The 17,667-nt window shown below is 53.9% G+C and overlaps 1 protein-coding gene across 12 annotated transcripts in view; it reads right to left on the bottom strand.

Moving 5' to 3' along the window:
• Nucleotides 1-17,667, bottom strand: part of ANK2 (ankyrin 2) — a 292,783-nt gene that overhangs the window by 151,001 nt on the left and 124,115 nt on the right. For 6 of the 12 annotated variants that reach the window (XM_037029433.1, XM_037029435.1, XM_037029443.1 and 3 more), the window contains exon 1: nt 13,745-14,045. The exons of 2 other annotated variants lie outside the window; for them this stretch is intronic. In XM_037029433.1, coding sequence (XP_036885328.1) covers nt 13,745-13,828 — 84 coding nt within the window. In that variant the 5' untranslated portion in view covers nt 13,829-14,045. Of the gene's footprint in view, nt 1-13,744; nt 14,055-17,667 lie in introns of those variants that run through there. 4 more of the 12 variants (XM_037029406.1, XM_037029414.1, XM_037029419.1 and 1 more) reach the window with 3 other exon arrangements.

Below are 17,667 nucleotides of genomic sequence, written 5' to 3'. Positions count from 1 at the left end.
CTGTGGTGGCCACGTTCTCGGCCACGGACGAGAATGACTCTGCCCCAGGGGGCTCCCGAGGGCTGGCACTGGGTCTTAGTCACAGGCGTTCCCAACAGGGCACTGGATTCCTCCCAGTATCTACCGAGGACCTTGGACACAGTAGGTCCCTAACAAATACACCTCAACTGCAACATTAAAACTTGCCACATTTGAAGAAAAGGACATCAGACAGCGAATTTTCATCCTTCACGCCATGTTCTCTGACAAACCACCGCATGGGCTGAGTCCGTCACGCACAACCGGCCGACGCGCTCGTTTCCCTCAGCCCCTCTGGCACACACACACTTTCACGCTGCACGGCAGGGTTTTCTGTAGGGCTGGCTCTGGTGCGCTTTTTTTTTTTTTTTAAAGAAAAGTGCTTTCCCCCCTCTTCAAGCTGAATGGACAGCCAGTCATGCCTGGATTTCCAGCGGCAACCATGCTGGAACTGAAGGGCTGGCGTCCAGGGCCGGGCACCCCTTGCCGCTATCACGCGGAACCAGTCAAAGCCTCCAGCACACTGAGGCACGGCGGCCTGGGCACCGTGCGGCCGCTGCCTGGGGGCGGGAGGCCCGGGCTGTTTGCAGAAAACACAGCAGTTGGTTGCTTCTTTCTCCCCTTTTCAGTTCCACGGGGGGGGGGGGGGGGGGTGGCGCCTCCCGGCCGTGCACCAGCGAGTCTCACAGAGGAACCAGGGAGCCGGCATTTGAAAGCTGACCTTGGAAAGGATGCCCTGGCCTTGCTTTGCTCCAAGCCTGGTCTGAGGCCTCTGCCAGGTTCTCAGGGACTCACAGGTGTGACCCAGGTCTACTGGGCTGTCCTGGCTGCATCACCCAGAGACATCTGTCCCAGTATCCTTCAATGTTATTTAGGAAAGACCCGAATCGCCTATGCTCGATTACACGAAGAGTCAATTTACTCATAATTTTAAAAATAAATGAACAGAGTGACATTTCTGTGCCAGGTATTGTGCAAACGCCAAGAATCAGAAGACACAGGTGCACTAACAGTTAGGCGATTGCCGCAGATTCTGTGGTTTGAGCAGCACAGTCCACCATCCACGATCACAGCAAACAGCCGCACGCACACCAGGGGGACTGGAAAGGCGGACGGCAAACAGTCGGACGTTCGGAAGCACATCTTTTCAGAAAAAAGAAAGCATACCAAAGGAGTCATTATGGTAATTTCCTACACTTATATTTTGGTTATTATTTCGAAACAACACCCACCACCTCCCTACACAGCTCAGCGAGGTGTCCCGCCCCCCGCACCCACCAGACCTCCGAGGAAATAGTCACAGGCCGTGTCCTGGTTTTGAACAGCTTCTGCTGCCCACATGTGGGCGTCTCAGAGACCAGCCTGGCAAGAAGACTGACACTTGAACCCCTGACCAGATCAGCACCTGAACTCTGTAGCTTTCAGAACAGTTCCCCCCAGAAACCCCACTGCCTGCGCGGGTTGGATTTGTGTGTCACGAGACCCCGTGCCTGCCCTCTGGCTCCACCCTCCCTGCCAGCGGTGCCTTGGGGAAGGGACCCGCTTCGAGTGTGTGAACAGTGTCACCGAAGCTGGTTTACTGGCCTTCCTTCCGGTACGCACTGCGGGACCAAAGCCCCTACTTCTGTCAATAGGGGAATGGGGGCGGGGTGGGGGCGGGGCTCGTGAATGCTTACCCCAGGTACCTGTCCTTCGGTCGCTCTCCCTGGATGAACAGGGATGTGGAGAGGCAGGTGCACCACCACCTGAGCCCAGAGGAAAGGGAGCCGAGAGTCCCAGCTGCAGGGAGGGCAGTGAGTATGGAGGAGCCAATGTGCAGGTCGGTCAACGAACCAGGAAACCTGGCCAAGGAGGCACCGGACTGCAGTCTGAGAGGAGGTGCCTCGGCTGCCCAGGCAGCCGCAGCCCAAGAACGGGGCCAAGGCCACGCAGGTGTTTACGAAGCCCTGCTGGCACCTAGGTCTGCAGAGACACCTGCCGCAGAGACGCCGGCACGGCCGCCCCAGGGAGCCAGGGCACCTGCCCTCCTCTCAGCCACCCTGCGCGGGGCACCGTGCTGTGACATCTGCCATCCTCATCCCTCACCTGACCACCCAGCCTCGGGCCTGCGACTCCGTCAGCTCCTGTCTCCTTTGCGGCTCTGTTTTCCAATCACGGTGAGGCATCGCAGTGGGCACAGCGCGCCTCAGAACCAGAGCTGCAGGCAGGGTGGCACCTGCTCTGAAAATGAACCTCTCTCATCCTCAGGGCTTCACCCTGTCTGCTGCTGGTCCTGAAATAAACCTGCTGCGACGTTCTTGGCTTGTCACTCCCCCAGGGTGTGACCGTCTCCTTTACCTAACACTGTTACTGTCATCAAACCTGGATGCTGTGATGGACACCAAGGACTCACCAGGCAACTGAACACAAGCATTTCAAACACCCCAAGGACATGCTATCTCAGAGCAGAGCAAAATGGAATAGGACGGAAATGACATTTGCCATGAACTACCGTGTTTTTTGGACCATAAGACGCACCCAAGTTTTAGAGGAAAATAGGAAAAAAATTTGAATCAAAAACTGCGGTCAAATATTTAATAACATAAATAACATATCTCACCAGTGTAAATGTAAACAGAACTCAACAGCAGCATTAACAGCCATTATTCCTGCCAAATTTGGGGGGAAATATAGTCTTATAGTCTGAACAATATGGTGACTCAATTAGCATTTTGGGGTTTTCAAAACCTCTGCATCCAGTGGGAGCCAGGAGCGAAGTCTGACACATTCCACAGAGCAGCGGGGCGTGGGCCCCGTGGACAGATGCGCAGTGGTGCCCACGGAACAGAGCTGCTGGTCGGCTGGGTGGAAAGACAGTGCCGACCGACCACAGGACAGACAGATACACTCGGTCTTCCAGGCAGACACGGTACCTTCCTGATGAACCACAACCAGAAAATTAAAGTAGATGCATTGTTGGAATTCCAGTGAGAGTCACTAGATTTAGCCAAAATTAAAAGGGAAAAATCAGACGTGGGACCGTGCCATCTGTGCCAATGAACCCTGTGGTAAAAGAGGCCAGTAATCGATGGTGTGCTGGGAGAACCACCAGTAACTTCCAGTCAGGACCCCTCGCGTCACAGACTTGGTGGTGCTGAGACGTTCGAAGTGACGGTGACAGCGGGGCATTCCAAGACAAGGGGGTGAAGAGTGGGAGCCACGCGGTCATTTGGAGGGGGTAGGCCTGGCCTCTCTGAGCAGAAGGCCGGGGAGAGGAGAACCCGTAAAAGGCCCAGGTCTCGGCAGTGGCCCCAGGATCCGGAACAAAGTCGACAAGGGGCGTGAGGATGCAGGACCATGCGGGTGTGAAGCAGCTGCTGACCAGGACGTCGGCCTGGGCGTGGCGTGAGAGGGTGTGAAGGTGACAACCACTCCCAGCACAGTGCAGCGCTGAACCACCCCCACACCGGAACCAGCGGAAGGATGGGCGCTTCCCAGAGCCGAGCGGAAGGAGGCAGCGTTGATCAGCAGCCCTACAGGTGGCCAGTCACGCGGTCCTCGGGGGAGGCCGGAGCAGGGGAGGGCACGGCTCTGCGGTGAAGGTAAAGTGATGACTTTGAGATACCGGATATTCAGAGTAAGAGCAAGCGAGGCCCAGGAGGCCCTGAGGTCAGAGCGAAACATGACCCTTTAACGGGAAAGTCTGGCACAAACGGTGATGCAGTAGGTGGATGAGCAATTCTTTTCCTGTCTATTCAGTTTCGTTTGGTAGCAGCACACTCCATTTAAGGTGTCGCTGAGTTGCACCAAATACCAGATGCGTTACTGCATTTTTAAAGGACAGATTGCAAAAGGCAGGCCCCACACAGGTCCACTGACCTTTGACTGGGAAAGAGCTTCCTCCTCCAGCTCTGCCAGGTCTGCGCCGGCTGGAGCCCTCGCTGCAGGCCTGGAAAACGCCTGCTCTGACTTGTGCCAGTGAACTTCAGCTCCGCTCTGCAGCCTGTTGCTGCGGCCCAAGCACCACCTTCACCTCCGAACAGGGTGCGGCTCGTTAGACCCCAACGGTCTGTCCCTCACGACTCATCCTGCTCTTGGGTGGAGTGTGTCCTCCCCACCCCGGCGCAGCCTCTCCTGTGTCTGCTTGTCACACCTCCTGGACTCGGATCCTCGTTTCTGGGTTGCTTAATCTGTAGGTCCCCCCGCCCTGGCTTGACTTTACACCTTTCCAGTGTCCCCCTAAATCCGAATGGTCACCTGTCATTTACTTATTATAAAATTGTCCATAGGTTTGACTCTTGGCCACGTCACCGTTGTCTCCATAATACAAACACACCATGGCCCAAGTCCCTCCTGATGGTCCTCTTGACTCTCACACGACGCCAGGCCCTACCTGACAGCGGCGAACACAGTCACCGCTACCCCAGGCGACCGTCTCCTCTGCTGCTAAAGCTGTGTTACGATTTGTACTTGCTTTTCACTACAGGTCAAAAAGTAGAAGTTTTCCAAAGTTTCTACGAGGCACCTATCAATGTGACGTTCAAAACACACCAAAGGGGGAAGCAGACCAGGGTGACGCCAATTTAAAGGACTTTCAGGGACACCCAGTTCACAATTGCTCACAATACTCTCGTAACAATTTCCAGTATCACCTACACCACATGCACAGTGCAGACAAAACGAATCACTTCCGTTTCCATGTGTCAGCTCTCCCTGGGCCGGTGAAATCAGTATTTCTGGAGTTGAACTCCTTTCATCTGCTATTCATAGGCAATTATTAGCAGACTTGGTTTTTGTCTCAAAGATGTACCTATGAAGTCCATTTCCTTCCCACAGTATGGGAGAAACTGTTTGAAGGAAAAGCCGTAAAACTGAGATAGTGAGAGATGATGTATTTGGTTTTCTTTGGGGGACAGTTGCCCAAATGATCTCTTCAATTTACATTTGCTGCAGCAACTAGGTAGATTTATAACATGCTTAGAAAGTCGGCGGGCATTCCTGCGTGCCCCGGGACACACTGATCCTGTGACCAGACGGAGAGAACAGCAAGCCTGGTCCAGCGAACCAACCAGGGAGACCTGTGGCCAGTTAGGCAGTTCCACCTGCCCATGCAGCCTGGGTGTGCATGCCTGTCTGTGTCTGTGTGCGTCTGTGTGTGTCTTTGTGTGTCTGTGTGTGTGTGTGCCAGTGGACAACATGGATCGAGGCAGGAAGGGACTAAACAGTAAGACTCCGCACAGACTAAGTAAAACCAAGCTCCTCTGTAAGGCTAGTCAGTGCTAATGTGTCAACAAATCCATATATAGTTTCCTTACGATGTTTCGATTTCAACCACCTTTTCAGTTTGCTCTAGACTTCTAACTGAGAAAGGCCTGGAGGCGTCGTCAGGTGTGGCCTGCACCAGGCAGGTGCAGACCTCAGCTGGAGTGGCAGCCCCTGTCCGCAGTCGGCGCCCAGACTCCGGGAACGGGCGGGCGAGCACAGCAGTTCTCAGGAGACCTTCACTGAGTCAACAACAGAAACTCGCTCTTGGGGGAGAGCCCTGCCGGGGAAAGCCCGGCCCATCACTGGGTGGGGGCACAGCCCCGCTCTGTCAGGCTGACAGGGGGCCTGGCACCAACAGTAATGGGCATCTGCCAAGTGCACCTGTCAAACCCAGCCCTCACCTGCTGCCTCTCGGTGCCAGGCCCTGGTCGCTTTGTGGGACGGCCTCTGACGTCAGGACGTCTGGGTGGTGAGATGTCCTGTGACAGGGTGGCATGCGTCCTACAAAGGAGTGGACGAGCGTGGAGACGGCGAGTGAAACGAATGGCAGGTCCAGATTCACTGGTCACCTCGGGGAACCACTCCGAACAGTACAAATTCCAAAGCGCAGTGATTTTACTTCTGTTTTAAAGTACGACATGCAAATGCATGTTAAATCTGAATGGTAGGTTAGGCCTAATCCTGGACTCCCAGGCTGGCCCGCCTCGGGGGAGGGAAGCCCGCCGGGATGACCGGACATCCAGCTGCTGCTTCCAGACCAATGGCCCGGCTTTAGGTGAGAATTTAAATCTGTGCAGGGCACGGCACCAGCTCCCCGGGATGAGGACAGTGTGTTATCGGGTGTGTCTGTGACACCAGCAGTAATGAAGACACACCCAACATCCAGGAGACTGTGAATCAGAGCAGGCCACGATGACCTTTTTAGTTTCTGAAGTTTCTGGGTCATTTCTAGTACTATCGCCCCTGACACTCAGAGTGACCTGAGTGTGCACACATGTGTGGAAAAAAGTCCTCCCGAACCCCTGACATCGGAGGCCACCAGCCAACAGAACCCCTGACGACCCTTTCTGAAAAAAATTAATTGCTCTGTCCAGGAAAATCACTTCCACTCAGCCAATTGAGCTTAGTGTGCATTTCCATCGCCACAGCTATCGGCTAACGCAACAATCATCTATTTAATGTTCACATGTGGACAGATTATAAATAAGATTCTAAAAAATAATCACCCCTTCAAACTAGTATCGGAAGCCATAGGGAGGGGCTTCTTTTCCACTGCGCTCCAGCCCGGGATTCAGAACCCGGCTGGACGGCAGCTCTGCGTCTGAGCAGTGAGGAGAGCAAGGTGCCAGCCACTCCCAGCCTGTTGCTGCGGCCCAAGCACCACCTTCCCAGACCAGGCCCGGAGGCCAGGCCAGGCGGGGCCTTTGGGGGGCGCTTCCAGGTGACACAGAGGCCCCCTCTTGCAGAAACAGCTTCAAGTCAGGCCCCTCCCAGGCCAGCAAAGGAGGGCCCGACGCCCCCTCACTGCAGCCAGTTAGTTCTTCAACAGCTGGAAGAAGTCCTTGCTGTGCACTGAGCCCAGAGAGTGCAGGGCGGATGAGTGTGACCTTGTGGATGTGGACAAATGGTGTGAACTCACAGACAAACCGCCTGATGCCGGAGCGTCTGTGACAGAACGAGCAGACTCGTGGATGGAAACGCCGGCGCGGAAAGCCCGTAGCCCCCGCGTCCCGGCCTCAGCCAGAGCCCACCGCTGCTGGCAGATGGATGGAGCGCGAAAGCGTCTGGCAATGTTAGCCGACACGTAATAACCGGTTTCCTATTTGGATTTGCACTAGTGTTTTGAGCTGTCCTTTTATTTGGATAGATGTCTGCTCTGGTCATAAAGCCCAGGAAGGCACTGGTCACGGATCCTGAGCGGCCCACGCCCAGCAGCAAACACACAGCCGCACACCCAGCACACTGCACACACCTGTCCACTTAAAGGAGTTTTCCTCTGGGTTAGCACAGTGAATTAGCTCGTTAAACAAGCTAATTCTCAAAAATTAAAGCTCATTAAGCAAATGTTAAAAATCAAGGCCTTTGGCCCTGGCTGGCGTAGCTCGGTGGATTGAGCGCGGGCCTGCGAACCAGACGATCGTGGTTCGATTCCCAGCCAGGGCACATGCCTGGGTTGCAGGCCGGTTCCTTGCAGGCTAACTACCAGCAGGGGACGCACAAAAAGGCAACCATACATTGATGTTTCTCTCCCTCTCTCCTTCCCATCTAAAGACATATAAATAAATAAAATCTTAAAAAAAAAAGTGACTTAAAAAAAAATTTAAAAAAAAGAAAAATCAAGGCCTTTGCCTCAATGAGGACAAACACAAACCAGAGGACAGAAGACGGTTGTCTGGGGGTTAGCAGGAAAAAGTGAATAAAAACCAGGTCTGCCGACTCAGCAGAAGCTGCCCCCCAGATGGAGAGGTGTCAGTAACCAGAGCACAGTTGACATCTCCCTCCGCCTTTTAAAAATGGACCCTCTCTAGAGGGTTGGCAGGTGTTAATGAAGTTCAAAGGACAGACATACCTACATGTTTACTCAGTCTCGAGTTCATAAGATAAATTTTTCTATCAAAAGATTGTTGCACTTGATAGCATTCCCAGCTCTGTGAGTAGAGGAAGTTGAGACGGTGAACACACTTGTCCTGATGGCTCCTGCCGGCGTCGGCCGATGCTCACGCTTCGTCTCTGCAACCAGCAGGGATTAGGACTGAGTGCGGGAAGGGAAAAAAGGGGGCTGTGGGCATATCCACAACTCAGGACGAGTCAGGACGCGGCCGTAACCAATATAGACCAAACTCTCGAATCCATTTTGAAATACAATCACTCGTCTCTTTGCAAACCTCATCAAGAAGGAGAAAGGAACCTGAAACGCTTCAGAAGAGCAGGAAAAGGACCGTCCACAGAACGAGGGCGGAGCCTGTCCCACACCAAGTTCCTCGAGAGAACAAAGAGAACTGCAGTTGTGAGCGTGGAACCCGATTCTCGCCTGAGCATCGTGTCGCACACACAAGCCACGTGAAGAAACCTGTCTCCTTATTTGCTTGTGGGTTTTCAAATCCAGGTCAGTGTCTGGATGGAGTGAAAGAACCACGGGATGCACTGGGGGCACTTGGAGGGGAGGCTGTGGCAGGCGCCGTGGGCAGACCCCTCGCAGGTCAGAGAGCATGTCGGGGAGTGTGACCTGTCTCTGACGGACAGAATTACGCTGGGGGGTCCGGGGGGGGGGTCTCAGCCACAGACACCTGAGCCGCTTTGTGAGGGACACGGGGATGGCCCAGCACCTGCTTTCCGTGGGAGAAATGGTTCCAAATGTGGCATCTGGTGACCAGCAGGCCACACGCCCCTCATCTCCCCAGCACAGTCCCTCCACAAAGTGCCCGAGCGCCCAGCTCCTCGTCTACAAGGCCAGGCGATGAGACTCGGTGAGAGCTGTTCTGCCGATGGGACGAGACAGTGTGTGGGAAGCAAGACTGCGCTCCAGACGCAGAGCGAACGGCGGAGGGAAAACGGCCCCCGTTCCGCCACCGCTGCCTCTGCAGGTGGAGCGTGATTGCAGCAGCCGGGGCGCACCCAGCCCCCCAGCGAACCTGGGCTGCTTCTGGGCGAAGGGGCAGAGGCTCGTGCCTGCTGACCCCATTCTCAGGCAATGGTCCCACTGAACTCCAGAGCCCTGCCAAAAGAGCTGGGAGCCCGTTAGAAATCCCCCCAAAGTGACTGGGCAGGTCTGAAGGGGGTGCTGAGGATTTTATTCTTTTAGCAACCCAGGTAATCGTGGTAGTTGTGGTCAAAGGACAACACTTCACTCTAAAAACAGAATTTCAGCATTTCGGCATTAACACTCAGCTGTTACATACAAAATTCACAGCAAAAAAAAAAAACGGTATCATAAAGGTGAGCAGAAGAGACAGAAACAGAAAAGAAAATGACCGGACTCCAGGGTGTAAGGGATTCTTCCACCGAGAAAAATCTCCATTCCCCTCGGGCAGATGGTCCTGCAAATCCCTTCAGTGACAGGGAACTGCGGTTTTCACGCAACACGGATTATTCTGGGTTATAAATTGATGTAGAAAATGGTAATTCATAGGTTCTTTGAAAAATTGAAGAAATGAGGATATTATTCATGACAAATTATATATGAAAGCCTTCGTAGACTTGATTGAACTAGATAAATTCAAAACTATTGACCACAAGATGATTTTAACGTCAAAACATTGGACCCACTACCTGAGCCCACTAAAAAAGCCCACTCTCTGTGGCCACCGCGGAAACACACCTCTCACGATGTCTCTTCCATGGTCACGTTTCAGCCACACACTCTGCAGCCCTATCCCGGCAATGCAAGGAACCAGCAACAAAACCTACATAACCAAAATATTCTGCAATGCCACGAAGACTTTAAAATGCTGGTCTGGGTCAAAACACCTTAACTGACACCAGGCACCTCAGGAGCGAGTCCACCTTCCCGCTCTGTCAGAAACAAAGTGCGCACAACCGAACCCGGACACAGCTGTCCCTGGGCACGGGAACAGTTTGAAGGTGTTTCCTCGGTTCCTGCCCCAGAGGAGCTCACGACCCCCGGTGGTCCCAGGTGGCTCTGTCACGCTGACCAGTGCTGGGCAGTTCGCCGTCACTTATGTACAAGCCACTGCCCTGCTGTGGACACACAACTGGGGAGTGTGGGTGCTACGCACTAACCTGGTCTTGGATTACGTTCATCTTAATCTGCCTCAGCTCTGTCCAGAGCGCCAACTGTCTGGAGCTGTCTGGGACTTGGAACCAGGTGAGCGCACTCTGCAGACGCAAGCCAGCAGTCCCGGTTCCAGCTGAGAGCCCAGCTGTCCATCGCCTCGTCAGCACCAAGGCCCACAGACCTGCCCCCCCCCCAGGTCTGAATCATCGTCCATGTGGAATACCGGGGTCCCAAGGAAACTATCTTGCGGACGTGGCCGAGGAAAGCAGTTTCTACAGCTACTTCCCCAACAACAGGATCTGGTTGCTGGTCCCTGGACACTGCACAGTGACGTGTGAGTCTCTCTCACCCCCTGCAGAAGCGGCTTTGTGCTTCGCTAACACCCAGGAGCCACCGACCTGGCACTGCCAGCCCTGCCTTGGGTTCTCCCACTGAACAGAAACAACAGGAAAATCGTCCCCAGATGAGGCCACCCTGTGACCATGAGGGAGCAGGACACAATGGCCCCATCAGGTCTGAGCTCAAACGCCATGAACGCCATCTGAGCCACAGAGGCCAGACGTCCTGTCTCCAGCTGAGGCAGAGGTGGCCGCTCCCCTGGCACGCCCACCCATGGTGGGGACTCACTGGGACCCCCTTACAGAACCACCCTGCCTGCTGAGGGCACCCAGCCCACACACACATCCCGTCTTGGACCTTCCCCAAATCACCTGCAATGCCCAGGTCCTGGGAGTCCTGGTCCCACCCCAGGGCAAGGGGGAGCCCCACAAAGCCCACTACAGGGGCCCCTGGGGGTCTTTGCAGGGAGTGCAGAGCCAAAACAGACTCTTAGAAAAGCTGAGAAACTTTGATCTGCAAGGCACTCGCTAAAACTCTATATAAAATAAAACAGCCCTGGCTGGTGTAGCTCAGTGGATTGAGCACAGGCCTGCGAACCAAAGGATAGCGGTTCGATTCCCAGTCAAGGCACATGCCTGAGTTGCAGGCCAGTTCCCAACAGGGGACGTGTGAGAGGCAAACACACATTGATATTTCTCTCTCTCTCTCCTTCCCTTCCCTTCTAAAGATAAATAAATAAAATCTTTTTAAAAATAAGACAAAATAAAATGAAACAGCTCTGTTTGTCAGTGGGGTGAGCACTAGCCTGTAAAACACAGGGTCGCCAGTTCGATTCCCAGTCAGTGCACATTCCTGAGTTGTGGACCAGGTCCCCACTAGGGGGTGTGCAAGAGGCAACCACACTGATTTCTCTCCCTCTTTCTCCCTACTTCTCCTCTTTCAAAAAGTAAATAAATAATTTTTAAAAAATAAAATAAAATGAACCCCTTCAGCTCGTTTTCTGACATTGTCGGTTTTGTGGCAAAGGAGCCTTTAGGAAAATTCCTGTTGTGAGGTATGGCGTGAACAAGTGAAGGACATCCCATCTGTCGAGTACTTACTAGAAGGGGCATGTTTTCAAGGAATGAAATTCCGCACATGACATCGACACGCTGACCCCATGAGCCGGGTCCACAGTCCGGGTGCTGTGGGACGACACACCCCAGGGCACCTGTCACTGGATTTAATCCGTATCGATGGATTGAGGGAATAGGGCACCAACCGGCCCGTTCTTGCTTTGCTCAGGTTTTGTCCGTATTAGGAAAGCTTATCTTTTGATTGCTCTTCCCTCCTCCAAGCAAAACAATGGCCTAGTTTCTAAGATGGCAATGTAAGTCGCCTGCCCCGAAGCCAGAATTTGAAGACCTGGAGTACATCTGTGTGAAGGCCCCCAGTTCACACGAGATCAAAGCTTCCGTTGCATCACAGAACTCGGACACGTTGAAAATGACAGCAGCCCTCAAAGCCCCAGTATTTTGCTCTGTCCCTCCCGGTAACGTAAAGATTTCCCTGCTACAGGGTTTGTACCAACAGATAATTTCCTCTTAAGGGGACAGTAACTACACCTAAAGGTTACTGCCATAAACTCGATATTAAATACAGCCCAGAGAATTTTACACACATTGTCTCTAATCCTCACAAGATACAAACTGCATGCCCAAGTGTCCACACTTCACAGAGGAGCCCCCGGAGCCCAGGAACTAAATGGTTCGCTCCAGACCCAATATGAAAGGATAAGCTGAGATTGGAACGCGCTATGTCAGACTTAACAAGGTGGAGAAGGGAGACGTGTGTGTGTGTGTGTGTGTGTGTGTGTGTTCCTTTTAGGTGAAATTACTTTCAACACTCAACGTTCACTGTGTCTCACTATATGCCTCTGTGCACACACACATTCAAAACTTGCTATTGTTACCATTTTGACTGCAAGCTCAGAAACATAAATATTTTTTAGAACACAGGGCTTAAAAAACACCCCGTGATGCTGTCCAGAGCTGTCTCCTGTGCCCCCTTCCTGAGGGCTCTGGTGGCCTGATCCTTGTCCTCACTGAGACCTCACCCTCGGAGACACCGGCCCCACCCTGCAGTTCCACCGCAGCTCGCAGCGTACAGAGAGAGAGCTTTTTTGAAATGATATTGTGAACGCAGGCAAACATTCCTTTCTTCTTTCTCTCTCCCTGTTGCTCTCTTTCTCTTTTCTAATTGTTTTTTCTTGTTAGAAAACGTTGCTCAGTTGGCTACACTATACAAATGCCCTCGAGGGTGGGGCCCAGAGGACACCCTGGCTCTGCCTGCCTGTCATCCGTCCCTTATCTGGTCAGGTCACCATCTTCACGCTGCTGTTAGCATTTTCGTGGGTGGACATGCTTGTTTTCATCATATTACGCATGCAAACACACGAATCCCTTGTTTGCTAACACGATGACTTTTCACTAGCAGAGGTCTCTGATAATTTTGAATTTTCAGATTTTGAGATACTCAGAGATTGGCCATTGTGAAGGACAATGCCGTTCAACATTATCAAGATAAACAATATTCATCTGTTCACATTAATTATTTTTTCAATCTGCTCAGTCAGAATCCAAGCCATCCACTCCGGGGACCACTTGCATTAGAGCCATCTCTCACACCCACCCCGGTGCCAGCCTCTGGAAGGATCTGGAGTTAAGGAGAATTTCCTGAAAAGGCGTCTCTCTCCGAGCTGGAGAACGGGCAGCGGGGGTCGAGCCATACGGGGAGCCTGGCGCGGGGCGGGGCCCACCTTTGCACCCCCTGGGTTTCTGCCGGCATCTTCTCCACGAAGACCAGGGCCCGGGAGCCCAGGAGCGCAAAGCCCACAGAGCCTGCTGCGCCCCCCCCCGCCCCCCCCCCGCCCCATCCTATCTTTAGCTGTTTATCTCAATCCCAGAGAGCTCTCACTCCGGTCTGGGAAAGCTGCTGCGGAGCCGAGAAAACCTGAGAGACGCCGCCCTGGGGTCCCATTTCTCCCTCACAGCAGCCTCAGCTCTATAGGAAGAATCCACCCGGCGTGGAACCAGAGGCAGCGCTGTCTGGCCTCTGGAGATCGTGTCCAGCAAGCACACCTGCCCCCAAGTCTTCCCTGTGCCTCCCCTCCACCTTGCTCATCACGTCCCTTTTCCAGTCCCTCGTTCTAAAAATAAAAGGATTCTCTCTGAGCAGGTGGAGGCCAGATGCAGCCCTCGGTGGACTCGGCCTCCGCGACGCCCGACACACTTGCAGTCCACCCGGGACTCTGCTGGGTCGGCGAGCACGGAGAACCCGGGGGACCGCCGGCGCGCCCACCCCTGCCGCCGCCCGCCCTCCGCACTCACGCACGTTTCTGCAGGCAGCTTCCCGCATTCCCGCCGTTACCTTTCTGGGTCTTTTCCTTCTCTGACTGCTGCCATTGAACTTCTCACCGCTGTCGCTTTTCTGACCTGCATCTTCGTTAATCATGGTGAGAGGCTGGTGGAGCACACAGCCCTGGCTGAAAGGCTGCCGCCTGCACCGCCCAGCGAGTGTGCGAGTGTGCACTCACAGGAGCTGAGCAGGGGGTGGGGAAGGGGCGAAGGAGGCGAGCACGCCGCGTTGCCATGGTAGCAGCTGCCACAACTGTTTATCTGACTGCATTGTTAAATCCGACTCCACCAATACACAGCGGACCCGCCACAATGAAAGGAACGCCAGGGCCACAGACGATTCAGGGACTCGCTGGTCTCTTCGTGACACACCCTCCCTTCCATCAGCTCTAACACGCACACAGACCCGCACACAGACCTGCACGCCAGTGCGCAAGACCCTCCCACAACTGCACACACACCCCACACACCTGCACACAGACCCACACAGATGCACACAGACCTGCAGACACCAACACGCATACGCCCCACATGTGCACACCCACAGACCCACACATACCAGCCCGTGTCCCCACACACACATGAACACCCACAAACAGACCAGCACAGATGTACACAGACGTGCACACAACCACAAAACCACTCACAGATCCACACACCTGCACAAAGATACACACCCACAAAGGGACCTGCACAGATGCAAACACACCTGCACACAGACCCACACAATCACACACCTGCACACCCACCCACACACACAGACCCACATAAACAGGAGCCATTTCACAGTCCTGTCAGCAGCCCCAAGATACTGATGCCAGACTTGGATCTGAGGCTGTAAAACTACGGGGGTCTGACTTGGTGAGGCTGCTACCCACCCCTTCAAATTTCCTTTATGCCTAGTCAGTCCTCAGATATTTTCTGAGCCCATACGCTTATCTGTCTGGAAGGCGTCATACCCCTGGATGGGTGTGAGACCCAACTTGCACGCTAACCAGTTAGTCCTGGGTCTGTGTCGAAGACGGTTATTTCTCAGGGCAGAGCAAGTGGCTTGGGCGTCGGCATACATGAGTCAATTTCCCTTACTCCCAGCCCCCCGGCCCTAACGCAGACCAGCTAGACGGACGCTGCACACGGCGGGGGGCGGTCTGTGCAGAGGGACTCTGAGCTCAGGGAGCCCGCCTCTCTTAGAGCAGGCTGTAGGCCTGCCAGAGCTCCACTCGGACAGAGCCACCGTCCTTACGGCGCGGGGCACGCCCACTGGGTCTCTGCTTCTCCCTCCAAGGCTGCTCGCTATACCAGCATCCTTGAGAAAAGTCCGGAACAAAGACAGTCAGTGCTCTGCTCGCAAGATGTACAGAAACGTGAGGCACCGGCAGAAATCATCTCTTCAACAGGAAGTGTCCAAAGGTGTGAGTTACCCTTCAGTGAAGAGGAACACCAAGTGGCCCGTGGCAGCTGTGTAAACTCACGTAGAAGAAGCTCAGCGGGACTCCCTGCATGTCTGTGCACTAAGTTTTAACAGGTAGCTTAGTTGTAAACGCTTGGAAGGGCTCACACATCACCCGGGTTTTGCCAGAAAGACTGCGGCACACACAAGGAGACCGGTACCCACAGGTCTCGGGCCCCAGCCCAAGAATGTGGCTCACAGCAAATGAGATTGCACGCCTGCCTCACGCTCTGTTTTCCTCCGAGTTTGTGATCACTCTCTTATTTTCCTTTCACATAAGTTTCTACTTTTTTTTACTGCTACAAGTCCTTGCATGGACGAACCTCCATTTTAAAGGGGAAAATGAGTCAGAGGGGAGCGAAGGAGGGACTGAATGGCCACCTATTCGGCAACAAATGGAGAGTAATGGGGTTGACATCGTTCCCAATTTTCTTTTCTTTTTTCCGTCAGAAAACACACGAGCCTACAGAACCTGATGTTTCTTGAGGTCAACAAATGAAGTCGGAAAACAGTGAGGGAAACAGAGATGCTGACACTTCTGATACAAGCCCCCTGGGCCCCCAGCCACCCTGGCACCTGTGCAAATGCTACAGAATCTTACCCACCCGTTCGGACAGAAGTGAAAAGTCTATGAGGCTGGAAAACTGAGTCACTTTTCCCTCCTCTCTTTCCAGTCTCTCATCTACACCTCCCGCCTTCAAGTGTTTCCATGCAAGGCCGCCTGTAAAAGGAGACAGAAAAACCGAAGTGCAATGGGGTCACTTTTTTGTCTGGGAAAAGTTACCAGAGCTCCTAGGAGGAGCTCCCCTCCTGTCTTGGTTGGTCAGCGAAAAATTCCCAGATAAAGACACCTATTCTTATTTTCTTCCTTCCCCCTAAAATCTACTGACCTCAGTCCCAGACTGAGCAGGCAGCTCTCCCAACAGCAGCAAACCCCCGACTCTCCTGTGCCCTCAGTCACGATTCCGCTTCCTTCCTGCAGGGACCGCATGGGCGACCCACCTGCTTCATCAGCCTTTCTGTGCCCAGCAAACACCTTGAAATGGAGACCAGAGTAACCTGGGTGCGCCCAGGGCCCCACGATGCGTCCTTTCATCCAGTGATGGACCCGTGGGGCAGCTTCCTCCCCAGACTCAAAGAAGAGACAAGAGTGGAGAAGCCCGTTACAAACAAACGGTGAGTGTGGCCCTCACTTAGCACGAGGATTTGGTCCGCACGTGCCCGCATGTCCACTTCTGGAAACCGTGTTGCACCAGACCCAGTCCATTCCTGGAGAACCCACAAAATCTTTGGACCCCCAAAGAGTTTCCAAGTCAACCTAAGCTGCCATTTTAAGCTTGTCTCCTATTTTAAAAAAATGAATTCCATGCTCCACTGAAGATGCCAAAATGCACCTTGTCATCGCAGTGACCTGAGCAGGGCGGGGGGAGGGCCTGTCAACAGGGGAGACACGGTTGGGCAGCTCGCTCTTGCTCCGTGGGGGCCCAGCACAGCGGCCAGTCCCCCTCTGCACCCTTCACTGTGCACCCACCAGGGCCAGTTCCGCACGCCACCCCAGACATGGGACAGGCAGCTTCGAAGACAGACCGGATCTTGTCCTCAGGGCAGGAGGTGGCTCCCCTCACTGAGAACTCTCAACCTGCCTTCGCCTTCGCTGTAGCCTGGGAAGGTGCCTACACATCGGCTGCAGTCTCTCTCACTGACATTTTCTTCCTGGCAATGCTCGGCACGAAGCAGGCAGTGTGTAGTCCCTGATCGATGGGATAGATTGCAGATAAATCAAGCTACTTGGGTATTGTTAGTTTAATTGGAAAACGCCACCTGGTCATAGGCTAAGCAAAAACATAAACAAACAGCAGATTTCTCTTCTGGACCACCCTAAAGAACATTTGTGACCCAGTAAAATTAATCTTGACTTTCCCTCCCAGTACAACATTCACCCTCAAATGTACCCCCACTTTTAAGGATGTCCTGCTCCACCATTTAACCTGGGGTTTCCGTTGGAGGCACAGACTCGGCCTCCCGAACTTCTTAGGTGATTCCCAGACGCATCCTGCTTCGCTGGCCACGGTGACATGGTGGCATTCACAGAAAACGGAGCAAGCAGGACAGAGGTGCCCGCTGCACTGGACCCATCGAACCCCTGGGTCTGGCGCCCGGGCTGGCTGCACGGGGTCAGCCAGGAAGCCAGGACGCATCTTGAGGATCCTGAGGAAAGCTCCTCCGTAACTCAGGACCAGCCTGCCAGCGGCAGGGCTATGACAACATGGGAGGGAGGGTCAGGACAGGGAACGGCCAGAGGTCATGATACGGAGGGGGGCGGCGGTCAAGAGGACAGTTTGGTTGTCCCCACACTGCTGCACCCCCCAGCACCTGGGGAAAGGGCCCATTTCACCTGCTTTTCATCATAAAGAGCCACACGCCTGGCTGGGATCCTTGACAAGGCTGGATGCAGTGACGATGACAATTCCCACGTGACCCAACTT

This window comes from Sturnira hondurensis, unplaced genomic scaffold, assembly GCF_014824575.4.
Source record: "Sturnira hondurensis isolate 20B ecotype Veracruz unplaced genomic scaffold, ASM1482457v3 Scaffold0020288, whole genome shotgun sequence".
In the NCBI taxonomy this organism is placed as follows: domain Eukaryota; kingdom Metazoa; phylum Chordata; class Mammalia; order Chiroptera; family Phyllostomidae; genus Sturnira; species Sturnira hondurensis.
The sequence above is the reverse complement of the archived record's forward strand: the minus strand, read 5'-3'. Positions and strand labels throughout refer to the sequence as shown.